The sequence below is a fragment of the Lolium rigidum genome, chromosome 5, assembly GCF_022539505.1.
Source record: "Lolium rigidum isolate FL_2022 chromosome 5, APGP_CSIRO_Lrig_0.1, whole genome shotgun sequence".
In the NCBI taxonomy this organism is placed as follows: Eukaryota; Viridiplantae; Streptophyta; class Magnoliopsida; order Poales; family Poaceae; genus Lolium; species Lolium rigidum.
In genome coordinates this window covers 143,879,006-143,893,102 of record NC_061512.1, presented here as the reverse complement: position 1 = coordinate 143,893,102, position 14,097 = coordinate 143,879,006, and the positions used below count along the sequence as shown (strand labels likewise).

Genomic DNA, 14,097 nt, shown 5'->3' with positions numbered 1-14,097 from the left:
CCTCATTGACATTTGATGTCTCCTTGATTTATGATGATTTGATTGGTAGGCAATGAAGGGCGGGCTTGGTGCAACGATAGAGCCTCACCGCCTGTGACCGAGAGGTCCCAGGTTCTAGTCGCGATCTCCTTACAATGCACTTTGTGAGGGTAAAACTTGCCACTAACACCTTCCCCAGACCCCGCACAGTGCGGAAGCTCTTAGCACTGGGTACGGGTACGTCCTTTTTTTGATTGGTAGGCAATCAATTTTAAATTTGTTTTCCATCCGGAGATGCGTGAGATTGATGGACGTTTTAGAGAACCATTGGATAGTTGATTAAAGATTGAGATTGCTCCAATGTTTGATATCAAAGTGACACCATCCCAATTTTAATATAATAGTAGTAAAGATAAAGATTTTTTTGCAACAAACATATGTGTTCGGTAGATGTTGTCCGAGCGACCGACCGCAGATTAGGTGCAAAGAAGTACAAGCGCAACTGGACGTAAAAGCCCAAAAAAAAATCGGCCTAAAACTCAAGGTCGGCCCATCAGCATATGGTGTATATAGATCTGTCCAGTGAGAAGTCTTGCACGGCTCTCTGACCCCAATTCGATCGAGAGAAAATCCGCAATCGATCCCGATCCCCAATTCCCCCACCCACCCACCAAGCCCTAACCCTAGCCCCAACCCCGGCGACCGAAGATGCCGGCGACGGCGGGGCGCGTGCGCATGCCGGCGAACAACCGCGTGCACAGCAGCGCGGCGCTGCAGACGCACGGCATCTGGCAGAGCGCCATCGGGTACGACCCCTACGCCCCCGAGAACAACAAGCACCAGGCCCAGGCCCCCTCCTCCTCCGTCTCCGCCAACGCCGCCGCCGCCGCCGCCAACGCCGCCGCCGAGGCCGCCGCGCCGCCCTCCTCGGACCCCTCCTCCGAGAACGCCTACAGCAGCTTCCAGGGCCTCCTCGCGCTCGCCCGCGCCACCAGCGTCCCCACCGACGAGACCCGGGGCGCCTGCAAGAAGTGCGGCCGCGTCGGCCACCTCACCTTCCAGTGCCGCAACTTCCTCTCCGCCAAGGCGGCCGACATCGAGGAGGACATCATGGCCGAGGCCGACGCCCAGGCCAAGCTTGCTGCTCTCAGGAAGAAGACCTCCGGTGACGAGGAAGGTTCCGATGAGGAGGATGAGGACGACGTTGACAGCGATTCCTCGGACTCCGATATCGATCCCGTGCTGGAGAAGCTTATTGCTGAGCGGGAGCGCGCCAAGAGTCGGCGGGGGAGGCATTCCGAGGAGAAGGACAAGAAACCGAGCCGCCATCGGAGCAGCAGCAGCAGGAGCAAATCGAAGCACAGGAGGAGCAGAAAGAGTGACAGCGAGGAAGACTCGGAGGAGGAGAGAACCAAGGATAAGAAGAAGGATAGGCTGAAGAAAGACCAGGATAGCGAGAGTGACTCTGACAGGAAGAGGCACAGGAAGAGTAGGAAGGATAGGAAGAGGCGGAGGACCCACCGCAAGAAGGATGAATCATCGGATGATGATGAGTCTGGAGGGGAAGGGAAGAGACATCGCCGCCACCACAAGAGACGTCATCACCGCAGGGATGCATCTGATGGTGACAGTGCTGGCAGTGAGTCCCCATATGAGAAGAAGCGATCCAGCAAGAAGAAGAGCCACCGTGGACTGGATGAGGATGAGGGGCATGGTCCAGAGGGAGCAAAGCGTACCGGGGAGAAGAGCAAGGAGCATAAGAGGACCTAAAAAGGGAGTGTTGGAGCGGCACTGAACGGTGATTTTAAGGCCCTGTATTTGTCAACAGTGCTGGTCTTTTGTTATTTGTTTCTTTCAAATGGCTGTTGCATTTGAAACATGATTCTTAATATGTGTAATTTACTGGTGTATTGCTGTGTGTCAGTGACTAAACTATGAGTCGATTAATATGCATAAATGTTGTCTACCTTGAAATTAATAATTGTGCATATTTAACAAGAGATGCTTCAAAGGATACCGACCTTTTTTCATCACGATATAATACTGCATGAGAGGTTTAGCATACCATTAACTATAATAATGTACTGATGGAGCCAGGCAGTTATATCAGGATCGGCCTTGTAATCAAGGGAATAAGCTCAGGGGTAATAAGCTACTAGTGGGTGTGATGAATTGTACATGTTTATGCATAACTCAGATCATGTGTATTTCAGTTATCCTGCAAATTCATGTGCCATAGTAAAATTGGTACCGACGTAATGACATTTTTTTGTTATCATTTCTGAACTATTCCAGTAGTCCGATTTGATATCAGCTGGTCTTTTGTTCTAGATTGGTAGCTCTCTATATAGTTGATTTTGTATTGACAGTGTGCAAGTATGATCTGACTTAGCTGATTCTGCACCAATTTTGTTTGATTAAGCAGGATGGCTTTATAGTTAGTCTGTAATATTGCATCAATCTGGTATTGGGTGACGAATAAGTCTTTTTTATGCCTTTGTGCCTATATTACAGTCAAGTGGATAAGATCAGGGTGAACTGGAGGACCTGTTACAACTTTCAACACACTCTCATAACAAGAATATGAGCTTCTGTGAATTGATATGCTAAGGTATCAAAGTATCAAGGTGAGTGCTCTTCTACTATTTAATGCACTAGCAGAAACAATCGATGTTTAACTGTGTTTGTAGCAGAATCCATTCTTCTAAGTCTGTTGAGTTTTTTTTCTGCAACTTTGTTCTTGTGGTAGTTATTAAAAATATTCTTTAGGTAGTGAATATCTCCTTTGGGCAAGGGTACCCCATCTCTTCCTACTGACTTTTCCCCTTACAGTTTAACTTTCATTGCAGTAGATTGGATTTTGGTTCATTCTAGAGCATAATCTTCTTTCGCACCCCACAGGTCCCACTACCTATATAAGAAAAATAAAATTTTCCTAGGATGTTCTAACATGTCACTTTTAGAAAAAGGGGTATTAACAGCTGACGAGATGTTAAATCTCTTGTGATAACCAGTGGTAGTACTGAAACATATGTACATATATGTTACCTTTGTTCTTCTTAATTGTGAGTGAAAACTAAATTATTGCTAAATACTATACGATAATGGCTCTTAATTCCCCAATAATCACGTACTCACTGGGACAGAATGATGGCAGATAGGCATGGCTTATTAAGAAATTACTGAAAGGCTGTTATTACGAAATTGCTGAGAACTAAATGCTCGCATCCATTATCTGAAGTACTTCAGTTGCTAGGATATGAGGCCTTGACCTCTTTATAACTTATTTTCTCCTCAGTGGCGTTGAGCCTTTGAGCATGTTAACTGAAGCACTTAACCTTGTATCAGTGTTCAGTTGCTCAGATATGTCCTTCGTTGTTAAAATTAATGTGAATTTATGTGGACTTCTCCGAGTGACTAATTGATGTTCCAATTTATTAAGTGTTTCTTCCGTATAATTTTGTTCTATATAAGTTTTTAGTAAGGGTCTAACTTATTGACCAGATCAATGGTTATGGGCATTTAAAGCTATTTAGTCCAAGCCAGTAGAATTGTCAATGTCTTGTTTGCGATTAAAAACAGTTGCGGATTCTGCGCCATTATAATACACTTATGATTAAAAACAGTTGCGGATTCTGCGCCATTATAATACACTTTGTTGCTTATCACGTTTCATCGCATGTTCTAGAACACAGTACAATACACCCATTCAGTAACATAGATCTATAAAATACAAGCGTGAAGAATCTCTTAATAATTCACCCTGATACTGAACAGAAGCATGCTTCAACACGGTAGGATTAAGGGGGGTTTTATGTACAGAGTGAAGGTGCAAAATGGGACATAAAAACTACCCAACATTGATTGTGTTTAGAAGATCTCATGTTCATGAACGAAATGCTTCTCGTTCAGCGTGTACTAACAACTGAAGTACTTTACCCTAGCCCATCGGAACGTTCTCTCAAGTTTCAGCAGTTTTTCATAAGTCCCCAACCAATCTATGTACCACCTTGCGCCCCTTATGATAAACCTTGGGACATCTGAAAAGCTGGTGAGTGGTGAAACTTGAGACTGTTCCTATGGGCTGGTACGAACAATATCACTGGGGCAAAATCGAGGATTGGCTTGACATCCATGAGCTAAGGCATGAGGAATGGACGGGATTGACTTCAGTGAAAGAGTGGTGGACCTTCTTGATCATGTTAAACAACACTAAACGAAAGACCTTGACCTCGATCGTGATGCTATTACATGAGAAGTTTGGAAGGAAAGAAATGCATCTGTAACAGAATTCCATGCCTTTAGTGATTATGACCAAGATCAAAGACGAGGCCCAGAATTGGATCATCGCCGGGACAAAACATTTGGGTAGTTTTATGCGGCAGATTAGTCCCTTTGTTGCGTTGGCCTTTGTTGGCCCTAAAAAACTGTTTCCAAAATGCCAATCCTTGTGAACTTTCCTCTTCAATTAATAAGATGAGTACTGTATTGTGTTCCAAAACATGTGATGAACATCTATTCAGTTGTCCAACATTCGTGACGTGTAATCTTTTTTTACAGTCAAAATGACATTGAAAGCACGAGCTGTCACCTAAATGAGGATCGAGGGATTAGCTAACATACGGCTCTTGCATGGGATTATAGGCAAAAATATTGGTAGCTCAATCTCATACATACATGACCCTGATATCATTAAATGCAAGTTTATTTAGATACTACAAGTCTACAACTAAGAGACTGTGTACTGAGTGGTTGTACCTTAAAATACATCAATGTTTAGGAATATTATTAGTGAAGGCATGAGGTATCGTAAATTAATGGGATAGTGGAGGTAATATTTGTTTGGTAGGTTCATCTTGAAATTAGTAGTTATTTTAAGGCACATCAGGTGAATTCGGGCCATCTATTTTTGGTGATCCAGCAGATAAGTTGCGATTACCACATCATACGTGGTGTAGTATATTTCAGTGCCAAAGGGTACATTATATTGCATACTACTTGAAATTTGGCAGTTCACCTAAGTTCACCTCATGTATTGGGCTGATGCAGGTGACCAGGAAGCGATGGCCGTCCGTGCTCGCTGGGGCGACGAGGGAGATGCGGGTAGCAGTCCTTCAAGACACACTTGCCGACTCCAAGCTCCAGGATTGGCCACTGCGTAACCTTTATGAACAACTGCGCATTCTTCTTTGATTAAATTGATTGGACGACCTTGGCTGATTTGAATTTTCAATCTCACAGCTCTGTTGACCGTGTTACTCCCTCCATCCCAATGAAACTTGTCTGAGATTGGATGTATCTAGACATTAAATAGTATCTACATATATCCGAATTTTGATAAACCTATGATATATTTCATGGGACGGAGGGAGTACATCATCTCTAACAGATCCTAAATAACACCCCAGCCTGGAAAATCCTAGTCACGTTTCGGTTTTGATCACTTTTTGTGACCTGACCAGATACCCAAAAATCACCCGGCCTGGATAAACTTTGTTCCTTCAGCCATAGATCCAAATCAGAAATAGAGCAATCTACCGGCCTCGGTATTGGCCCACTGAGACTATACCTAGGCTCGAAGTACATTTTAATAGGGATCCTGGTGCCCAGTTTCGGTGTATCCAAGTCTGATAGAGATGATCTTACTTGGACTTCCTGATTTTGATAGGGATTCAGACTCGAGTTACCGCGATGAGAAATCTTAAGAATTGTAGAGCTTCTTACTGATCTTGTTAGCATCTTTAACCGAAAACCTATAATTTAGAAGACCAAAACCCTCCCTATCCTTAGAGGAGCTAGTCTGCTCATCTAAAAAAGTGCACGTTAGCCGAACTCTCATTCTTAGCCCCTATGGCTAAAATTTGGCCCAAACATTGTATCAAACATGTGTGATGCAGTTCAAATATGGACAAACATTGATTAAAACAAACACATAGTCCAGAGAAAAACTTAGTTTGATCATACATTAAACCTAGACTGAAACATAGCTAAAATTATATTTAAAGTAGATTTAAACTAGTCGGTGTCCGGGAAGTTCTCAGTCAGCCATTCCTCCAACGACGAGTTGGTATCCTCGCCGGTAAGGTCCATGAGGGCGGACGATGACGGAGCGGTGGACGAAGACGAAGCGGTGGCCGATGACAATGCATAGAGGACGGCACCGACGTGTGGTGCGATGGGGAGCAGGGATTTGGCGGCGCCGGTGCGTATGGTGAGCGGTGGGGACCGTGGAGAATTTTTGCTCATCGCATCGCGCGCGGCCGGGTATATTTTTTGGTCCTCTAAACACTTTAGGGTGTCAGCCAGGTGCGGCATACATGACTAAAACGAATTTTTTTGTTCCACTAAAGGATTTTGATCTTTCGGCTAGAGGTGCTCTTAGGATACGCATTTGGCCCAAAATAAAATCTGAGAGAGGTTTGGAAGGGATCAGTTAAGCACAAAAATAAAACACGTTTGTGGCGCTGATTCATGCGTAGTAGTAATCTTTTTTGGGAGAAAATGCGGATGAGTAATAGCTGGCCGGCTGTGAAGCTCCGTGTGCGTGGAAGAAGTAGCAGGGAGAGAGAGAGAGAGAGGGAGAGGAAGAAGGAAGATGCATGCGTGTGGAAGAAGATGGTTCTTTGTTAGAATTAACTGGCAAATTTATTAGTATTATTAGTAAGTCAATCATAAAATAATTATTTGAAAAGAATATTTTCTTTGAGGAAAACAGCAGAACTCTACTGTGAGATTTTATTGATTGCCAACAATAATTACATCGCTTATGAGTTTACAGAGAATAAAACTAGAGGTTCATCGATCTAATTACATGACTCTTTATTTGAAAAATAAACTCTACCTAGTTCATGAGCAACTTCGTTGGCCTTCTTCCTAAGACGGTGTTTAAAAGTAACGAATCCAATAAGCAACGATAAATCCACACAATCAACGAATATAGCTGAAGATTTTAACTATTGGATCTGCTTAATACTACACTCTAACATCTATTCCAACTCGAGCCTTAACAACATCTTTCTTTGTAACAGATCGAGGCCAGCTGGACGACTCCTCACTTGTACTCCATTTTGAATAACAGCAATGCACGCATCTCCTTGTAAACAAGCCTACTGATAAACAGTAGAGCATATTTAATTCGTCGGTGATAGGCTTCATCCTAAACAGTACTAGCGTCATTCAGTCGCCCCTCATCCTCGGCAGATCTTGCCGCTCCTTGGTCGTTTTGTTCCTCACCAATTGCTCCCGTTGATCATGTTGATCATCTGCATCTTACCTATCATGTAAGCCACCATTTACTTGTTATTTTTCTGAGCTTTTGGTTGCACATTTAGGTGATGATACTTGTGGAGAGTAGATGAATTTACTGACCATGGGAAACCAGCTTCAGATCCAGTTCTTTTCTCATATGTATCTGATCCATCAGAGCAAGAAATGGTTGGAGGCGGAGTATTGCTGCACCTGTGGAACGAATGGGCAGTCCAGATACTGGTCCTCTTCAGCTTCACGTCGCAAGCGTTCCTCTTCGCCGTAGCCGGGAACCGTCGGCGTAATGGCTCTACCAAGCTGAAGGTCCTGCTCTGGCTAGCGTACCTGCTGGCCGACTCCACTGCAACCTACACCCTCGGCCACCTGTCCATCGCCAGCGCCCCACAGGTTCACCAGCTGGTGGCATTCTGGGCGCCCTTCCTCCTGCTGCATCTCGGCGGCCAGGACACCATTACCGCCTACGCCCTCGAGGACAACCGGCTCTGGCTACGGCACCTCCAGACCCTCGTGGTGCAGGTCCTAGGAGCTGCTTATGTCCTCTACGTGCACTTATCTGGCAGCGGGGCATTGGTCGCTGCCGCCATACTGATGTTCACCGTTGGAGCTCTCAAGTATGGGGAGAGGATATGGGCGCTCAAGTGTGCTGACAACGATGGCTTGAACAGCTACCTGGAAAAATACTGCGACGACAGGAAGTTTCCGCCGCGCATCAGAAGAGGAGTCAGGACCTCTAAACTTTCATTTGATGATGCCAAGGACGACCTGGAGAGCTTTGGCACGGAGGAGGAGATGGCCCTTCACGGAGCTCACACGCTCCTCGGTCTATGTGTGCGCGCATTCATCAACCACCCGCAGAGTGCAACAGACTACATCTGTGGATCCGTATTCTATTTCGTTCGTCACAGCAAGGAGAACATTTACGCGGTGATTGAGATGGAGCTCTCCTTGATGTACGACATCATGTACACCAAGGCGAGGGTGGTTCACACCTGGTATGGGCTCTGCATCCGCTTCGTCTCGCTTCTCGCCATAGCCTAGCCACTACAGCGGTCTTGGTGTTTTTGCTCGTCAACCTGAAGGATGGTTAGAAGAGAGTTGATGTGGCAATCACTTGCATCTTGTTGGTCGGGGCCTTACTTCTGGAGGTAACATCAGGGTTCATCGCAATTGGGTCGACATGGACAGGTTATTTCCTGTACTCGCGGAGATGGAACCTGCTGCATCCTATAACGGCCTCTCTTCGCCGGCTTGTAGTCAGGGCAGGAATCGGGCAAAGATGGTCGGAGACAGTACGCACGGTTGGACAGTTTAACATGCTGGATTTCTGCACATGGGACAGCTATAACCTCAAAAAGGTCCCAATGCGTCGCGCCAAGATTTCACCTCAACTCAAGGACTTGCTGCTGAACGAGTTGCTGAGGATAGCGGACAGGCATGATGGTGCAGAGGAAGGTATGTACTCCTTGAACCAGAACACAGACCTCCCCCTGTTCGAAGCTGAATTTGAGACCAGAATTGTTCGTTGGCAAATCGCCACCGATGTCATCCTCTGCTCGATCAACGAGGATGGCGAAGAAGACTACCAGGTGGCAATCAAGAACCTCTCGGATTACATGATGTTTCTCCTCGTAAAGCATCCCGAAATGCTTCCTGGCCATAGCCGTGTGGCCACATGTATGTAGATGCCTTGCAATGGATCGCACTCTGTAATAAGAACGTCGAGCGTCTGGACAAGGAGGCTTCAATAATGCGGAACTATAAGAAGCCTTTAATCACACGTGGAGCTCAAGTTGCCCAGTACATGACTGAGAAACGCCATCGACCGGACGATGACTCTGGGGAGAACGCTACCTGTAATCATGGGGTTGATATCGCCAAAACTCTGCTCCAGAAGGGATGGGGCACGCGCCGTCTGTTGGAGGCGATATTCGGGATTTGGGTGGAGATGCTGTGCTACGCAGGCAGGCACTGCAGTAGGGATTGCCATGCTAGGAAACTCAGCAGCGGCGGCGAATTTCTGACCGTCGTGTGGCTGCTGACAGCACACCTTGGCATATATGAGTACGCCAAGTTCAGGGAGCTACCTAGGGTCTATCATAATACCCATGATTTACTAAGGATTGACCCTGTAACTCTGAATCTATCTTGATTATCTTCACCCTTTCTTGTCTAATTTGAGTACGAACAAATTCTGGTTTGTCTTCAGACTCGTATTTTTGCTTGTTTGAGCTTGCTCGGCACTTCTTTTGCAAAGGCAACCTCGTATTTGCTGTTAAACTTTTGTCAAGTACAATTTGCTGGTCGGTTCTGAGTTGGGCAGGACTATCTCTGATAACTCCTGGCACTGACTCTTATGTAAGTTCATGGTCGCATTCAGGGAAGAGCAGACTGCAAGGGGGGCTCGGAAAAGATTCACTGTGTATACATGGTGGTCATCAAGGAGATTTGGTGTGAGAGAAATAGAAGGATTTTTTACGAAGAGTACAAGCCGACCCAACAAGTTATTTATTAAATAGAACAGAGCACGGCTCTCTCTCCAAACCATATGAACGGCAGTTTCCAATCGCCGTCTTGGCATCGCGAGGGGGAGGGGAGGTTGTCGTGGTTCCTCTGTCGGCGCCATGTTGGGGGTAGATGCTGGTGTAGAAAGGGATGCAACTCACAATGAATTGATTGGGTGTATATGGCGTTACAAATATAGGCCAGGTCCTTGACTATAGAAGGAAGGAGGCGGGCCCAATAATAAGTACAAAGATATGTATCGCTATACATAATTACAGAAGAAACACATCCAGATATACAAGGATATGTATCTCAACACCCCCCGTAGTCGAAGCGTCGCCTGGTCGAACGCATAGACTGGACCGGAACTCCTCAAATGATGCCGTAGGGAGACCCTTGGTCATGATATCCGCAAATTGTTGGGGGTGGGCACATGAAGTACTCGAATGTGTCCAAGGGCCACCTGTTCCGAACAAAGTGGATGTCCAGCTCAATATGCTTGGTGCGACGATGGTGGACCGGGTTGGCGGAGAGGTAGACGGCGGAGACGTTGTCGCAATAGACCACGGTGGCTTTGGCAACAGGACATGAGAGCTCAACGAGGAGTTGCCGCAACCAAGAGACCTCGGCAACCGCGTTAGCAACAGCCCGGTACTCCGCTTCGGCGCTGGACCGAGACACCGTGGGTTGTCGCTTAGACGACCAGGAGATGAGCGAAGGTCCGAAGTAGACGCAGTAGCCAGACGTGGAGCGACGCGTGTCGGGGCAGCCCGCCCAATCGGCGTCCGAGTAGGCGACGATGTCCGTGGCGGTGGAGGCGTGGAGGGAGATGCCGAAGTCCATGGTGCCACGAATGTAGCGGAGGATCCGCTTGACCGCCGACCAATGAGGATCCCGCGGAGCATACTGCAGCTCGGGGCGGGTCAAGGTGAGGTACTGCAGGGCACCGACGATGGAGCGATAAAGTGACGCGTCTGTGGCCAACGAACCATCCGTGGTGAAGAGCTTGGACTTCGTGTCGACAGGCGTGGTCGCGGGTTTGCAATTAAGCATACCGGCGCGGTCCAGGAGCTCGTGGGCGTACTTGCGCTGATGAAGGAAGAAGCCGTCGGTGCGATGTACGACCTCGATGCCGAGGAAGTAGTGCAGGGGCCTCAAGTCCTTGAGGGAAAACTCAGTGCGAAGACGCTCGGTGATCTGTCGCAGGAGGTCCGTCGAGCTGACCATCAAGATGATGTCGTCGACATAGAGCAGCAATTACGCGGTGGTGGCGCCATTGTTGTATTTGAAGCATACTGGATACCCATATTCTGAGCATTTCCTTCTCTACTACACATATTGCATTATAGCAACAACGGTACCAAAAAATTGTACACGTGATAATTAATATTTCATCATCATGCCACATAAGTATCAACATTACAAATTCATAATATTTGAAATTAAAGTTCAACTTAAGCCTAAAACCGCCAAGAGCGTGCATCATCAATACAAAACAAAAGTGAAGATAATAAAAACATAATCAATGCATAAACCTCCCAGATGACACCATCACCTTCATTGGCAGTGATAAAGCCACGTTAGGACCAAATCCTCACGTACGTTTGACATCACAGATTTAAAATAACAACATAGAGTTGAAATCCTGGCACTACAACTGTTCGTTGGCATCACCACCATTGCCTCTCATGACACCCTTGTCTCCATGGTTACCCATGGACCCTCTTGACGTCAAGATCTGATCATCGCAAAGCTCAAAATATGTTCAGCCAATATCATCTAGACCATTTAGGTACAGGGTCATGATCTTTTGCTCATTCTCCAACCTCTTGAGAAATTCCTCGTTTCCACCCGCCTCTTCTCGATATCGGTCCTCATGTCATTCGTTTCTCGGGTCTTCAAGTCCTTCCTTTGAGAACCAGTGTCCTTCTTTATCGCCATCATGTTGTCCAATGACTCTTTGTAACTGACATTGTCTCATGCGTTCTCCCTCCTCCTCTCGTTTTCTTTCCTCCCATTGGGCATCTTTATGTTAACCAATGATAGAGGAGTGGGGTTACTTGAGACTTCACTGTTAGTGTCAGGCACAAAACTCTCTCCAATTGGGCTAGACATACTCCATCTATTCTTTTTTAATCTACATCTTAGACTAAAATTATGTTCCATATAAGTCTACATCTTAGCTTTATAATCAATGACAACACAAAAAAGGAAGTTTTCCTACTCTTTCTATTAGAGGTCATTAATTTTTATGTACTCCCTCCATATAGATTTATTTAGGCCTTTCACAATGGGGGTTTCTTAGCATTGTATCATATGCACTTTGCTTATATGTCACTATATTAAATGATGAAATAGAATGGTGTTGTACTCCCTCCGGATTAGTTTAACAAGAGCGCACATGGTTTAAAACAAACTTGTAACATTAGTTTGATCAACAAAATATAAATTTTATGCCTACAAAATCTATATAATAAGATTCATATTCAAAAAAAATTTCCAATGATATAATTTTTGTGACATATATTCCATATTTTATTGACCAAAATAATGGTCAAGGATTTGTTTAATAGGTATGCATGTAGTTTATTTTTTGAGCATCATTTTGGTCAATAAAACATGAATCATGTGTCACAAAAAATTAAAATTATATCATTGGAAACCTTTTTTGAATACAAATCTAAGAGCTCCAATGATTCATAGGATTTGCATAGGAATTGTGTAGGATTTAGATCCTATAGGAATTTCTACATATGTTGTTTGATTTCTAGGAACATTAGGTCATTCAATCAAACACATGTCCTATTGTACATATATGAATTTTGTAGTGAAAATCCTTTACGAAAAAACATTAGGTCATTCAATCAAACACATGTCCTATTGTTTTCTTTGCTACAATCAAACACATTTTATCTTTCCATATGATTCACGTAGATATGACATCCCAATCATATGCTTTTCCTATTCCTATACTTTTCATATTCTATGAATCAAAGGAGCCCTAATGGTATATTTTTGTAGACATATAATTTATATTTTGTTGATCAAATTGATAGTAAAAGTTTGTCTTAAACTGCGTGCACACCTGTTAAAGTATACCGGAGGAATAGCTAAGATACAACTCTTGCACGAAACCATAGGCAAAATACATTGATAGACCAATCACATACATGTCCTCAAAATCATTAAATGTAGATACGAAGCTTAAGATATACTAATGCATTTGGATCATTATCTCTTAACATACATCATTACCTAGGATAGCGCGCTAAGATACAACTCATTGTATTACTAAATTGCTTTCATCGGATATGTTTGAGGTTTTTGATATTTCTATCGCTAGCTTTGAGTATATTGCTTCTAAATGGTTATGCACTCCACGCTTTCTTCACTTAAATGTGGTTACATCTACCATCTTTTGGGGGTGTGGAATAATAGAAACAATATGGTACTTTTTATGTGTTTATATATAAGGCCACCACGTATTTCAAGTTAGAGTTTTGACTAATAATTTAACCTACAAAATATAAGTTATATGTCATTAAAAGTATACTATTGGATTCATATTTGAAAGGTTTTCAATGATATATTCTTATGGCATATAACTTAAATTTTATCGATCAAGTTGTTATTCAAAGTTTTGACTCGAAATAGTTAGTAGCCTTATATAATTTTTTTTTGAAATGAGGCAAAAGACTTGCCATTTTCATTAATAAAGAAGAAGTACAGAATTTGGCCAGTTTATTAACGGAAAACCGGCCGAAAACCGAAACAAGTGCCCCGTCGACTGTCATGGAGCACGACCGTCGCAGGGACACAGAGCCACCCTGGCAACCCACACAAGATACACAGGCTGCCGAAGCGAGAAGTCGTCGCGGTTGACCTTCAACGTCATCGTCATCACTCTTCAGCGACTCCGACTTCACCGAAGAACCAACCACCAAGACCTCGCCGAAGCGGCACCGTGAAGCTCAAGCCGGCCAACGCCAAACAAGCGACTCCTCGTGAAGCAATAGGCAACTCCGACTCTGATGACGAGCTCTGAAGAGGATAAGCGCAAGACCTGTGCCGAGGAAGATCATCGCCAGAGGGCAACCCTGCAGGTCATCATACGCTGCATAAAAGAAGACTCTCAACAAACCATAGCAGCTCCGACTTCACCGCAAGCGAAGCACAAGACGAAGAAGCTCGGACGCTCGCCGAAGCCAAGGTCTTGACACTACCAAACCGTCGCTCAACACCGCCATCGTTGCCACACAAGCCACCACACGGACCTCACACATCGCCGGCCACCCGCCGCGATGTCGTACGAGTCCAGCCTCAGGAAAGCACGCTGGGGAACATAGTCTT

The 14,097-nt window shown here is 44.9% G+C and overlaps 1 protein-coding gene across 1 annotated transcript; it reads left to right on the top strand.

The window, feature by feature from the left end:
• The first annotated feature begins 664 nt into the window (after positions 1-664).
• LOC124653262 (CAX-interacting protein 4-like) lies at positions 665-1,953 on the top strand. Its single transcript, XM_047192332.1, has one exon. The coding sequence runs from the start codon at positions 688-690 to the stop codon at positions 1,747-1,749; it is 1,062 nt and encodes a 353-aa protein (XP_047048288.1). The 5' UTR covers positions 665-687; the 3' UTR covers positions 1,750-1,953.
• The last annotated feature ends 12,144 nt before the right edge of the window (positions 1,954-14,097 follow it).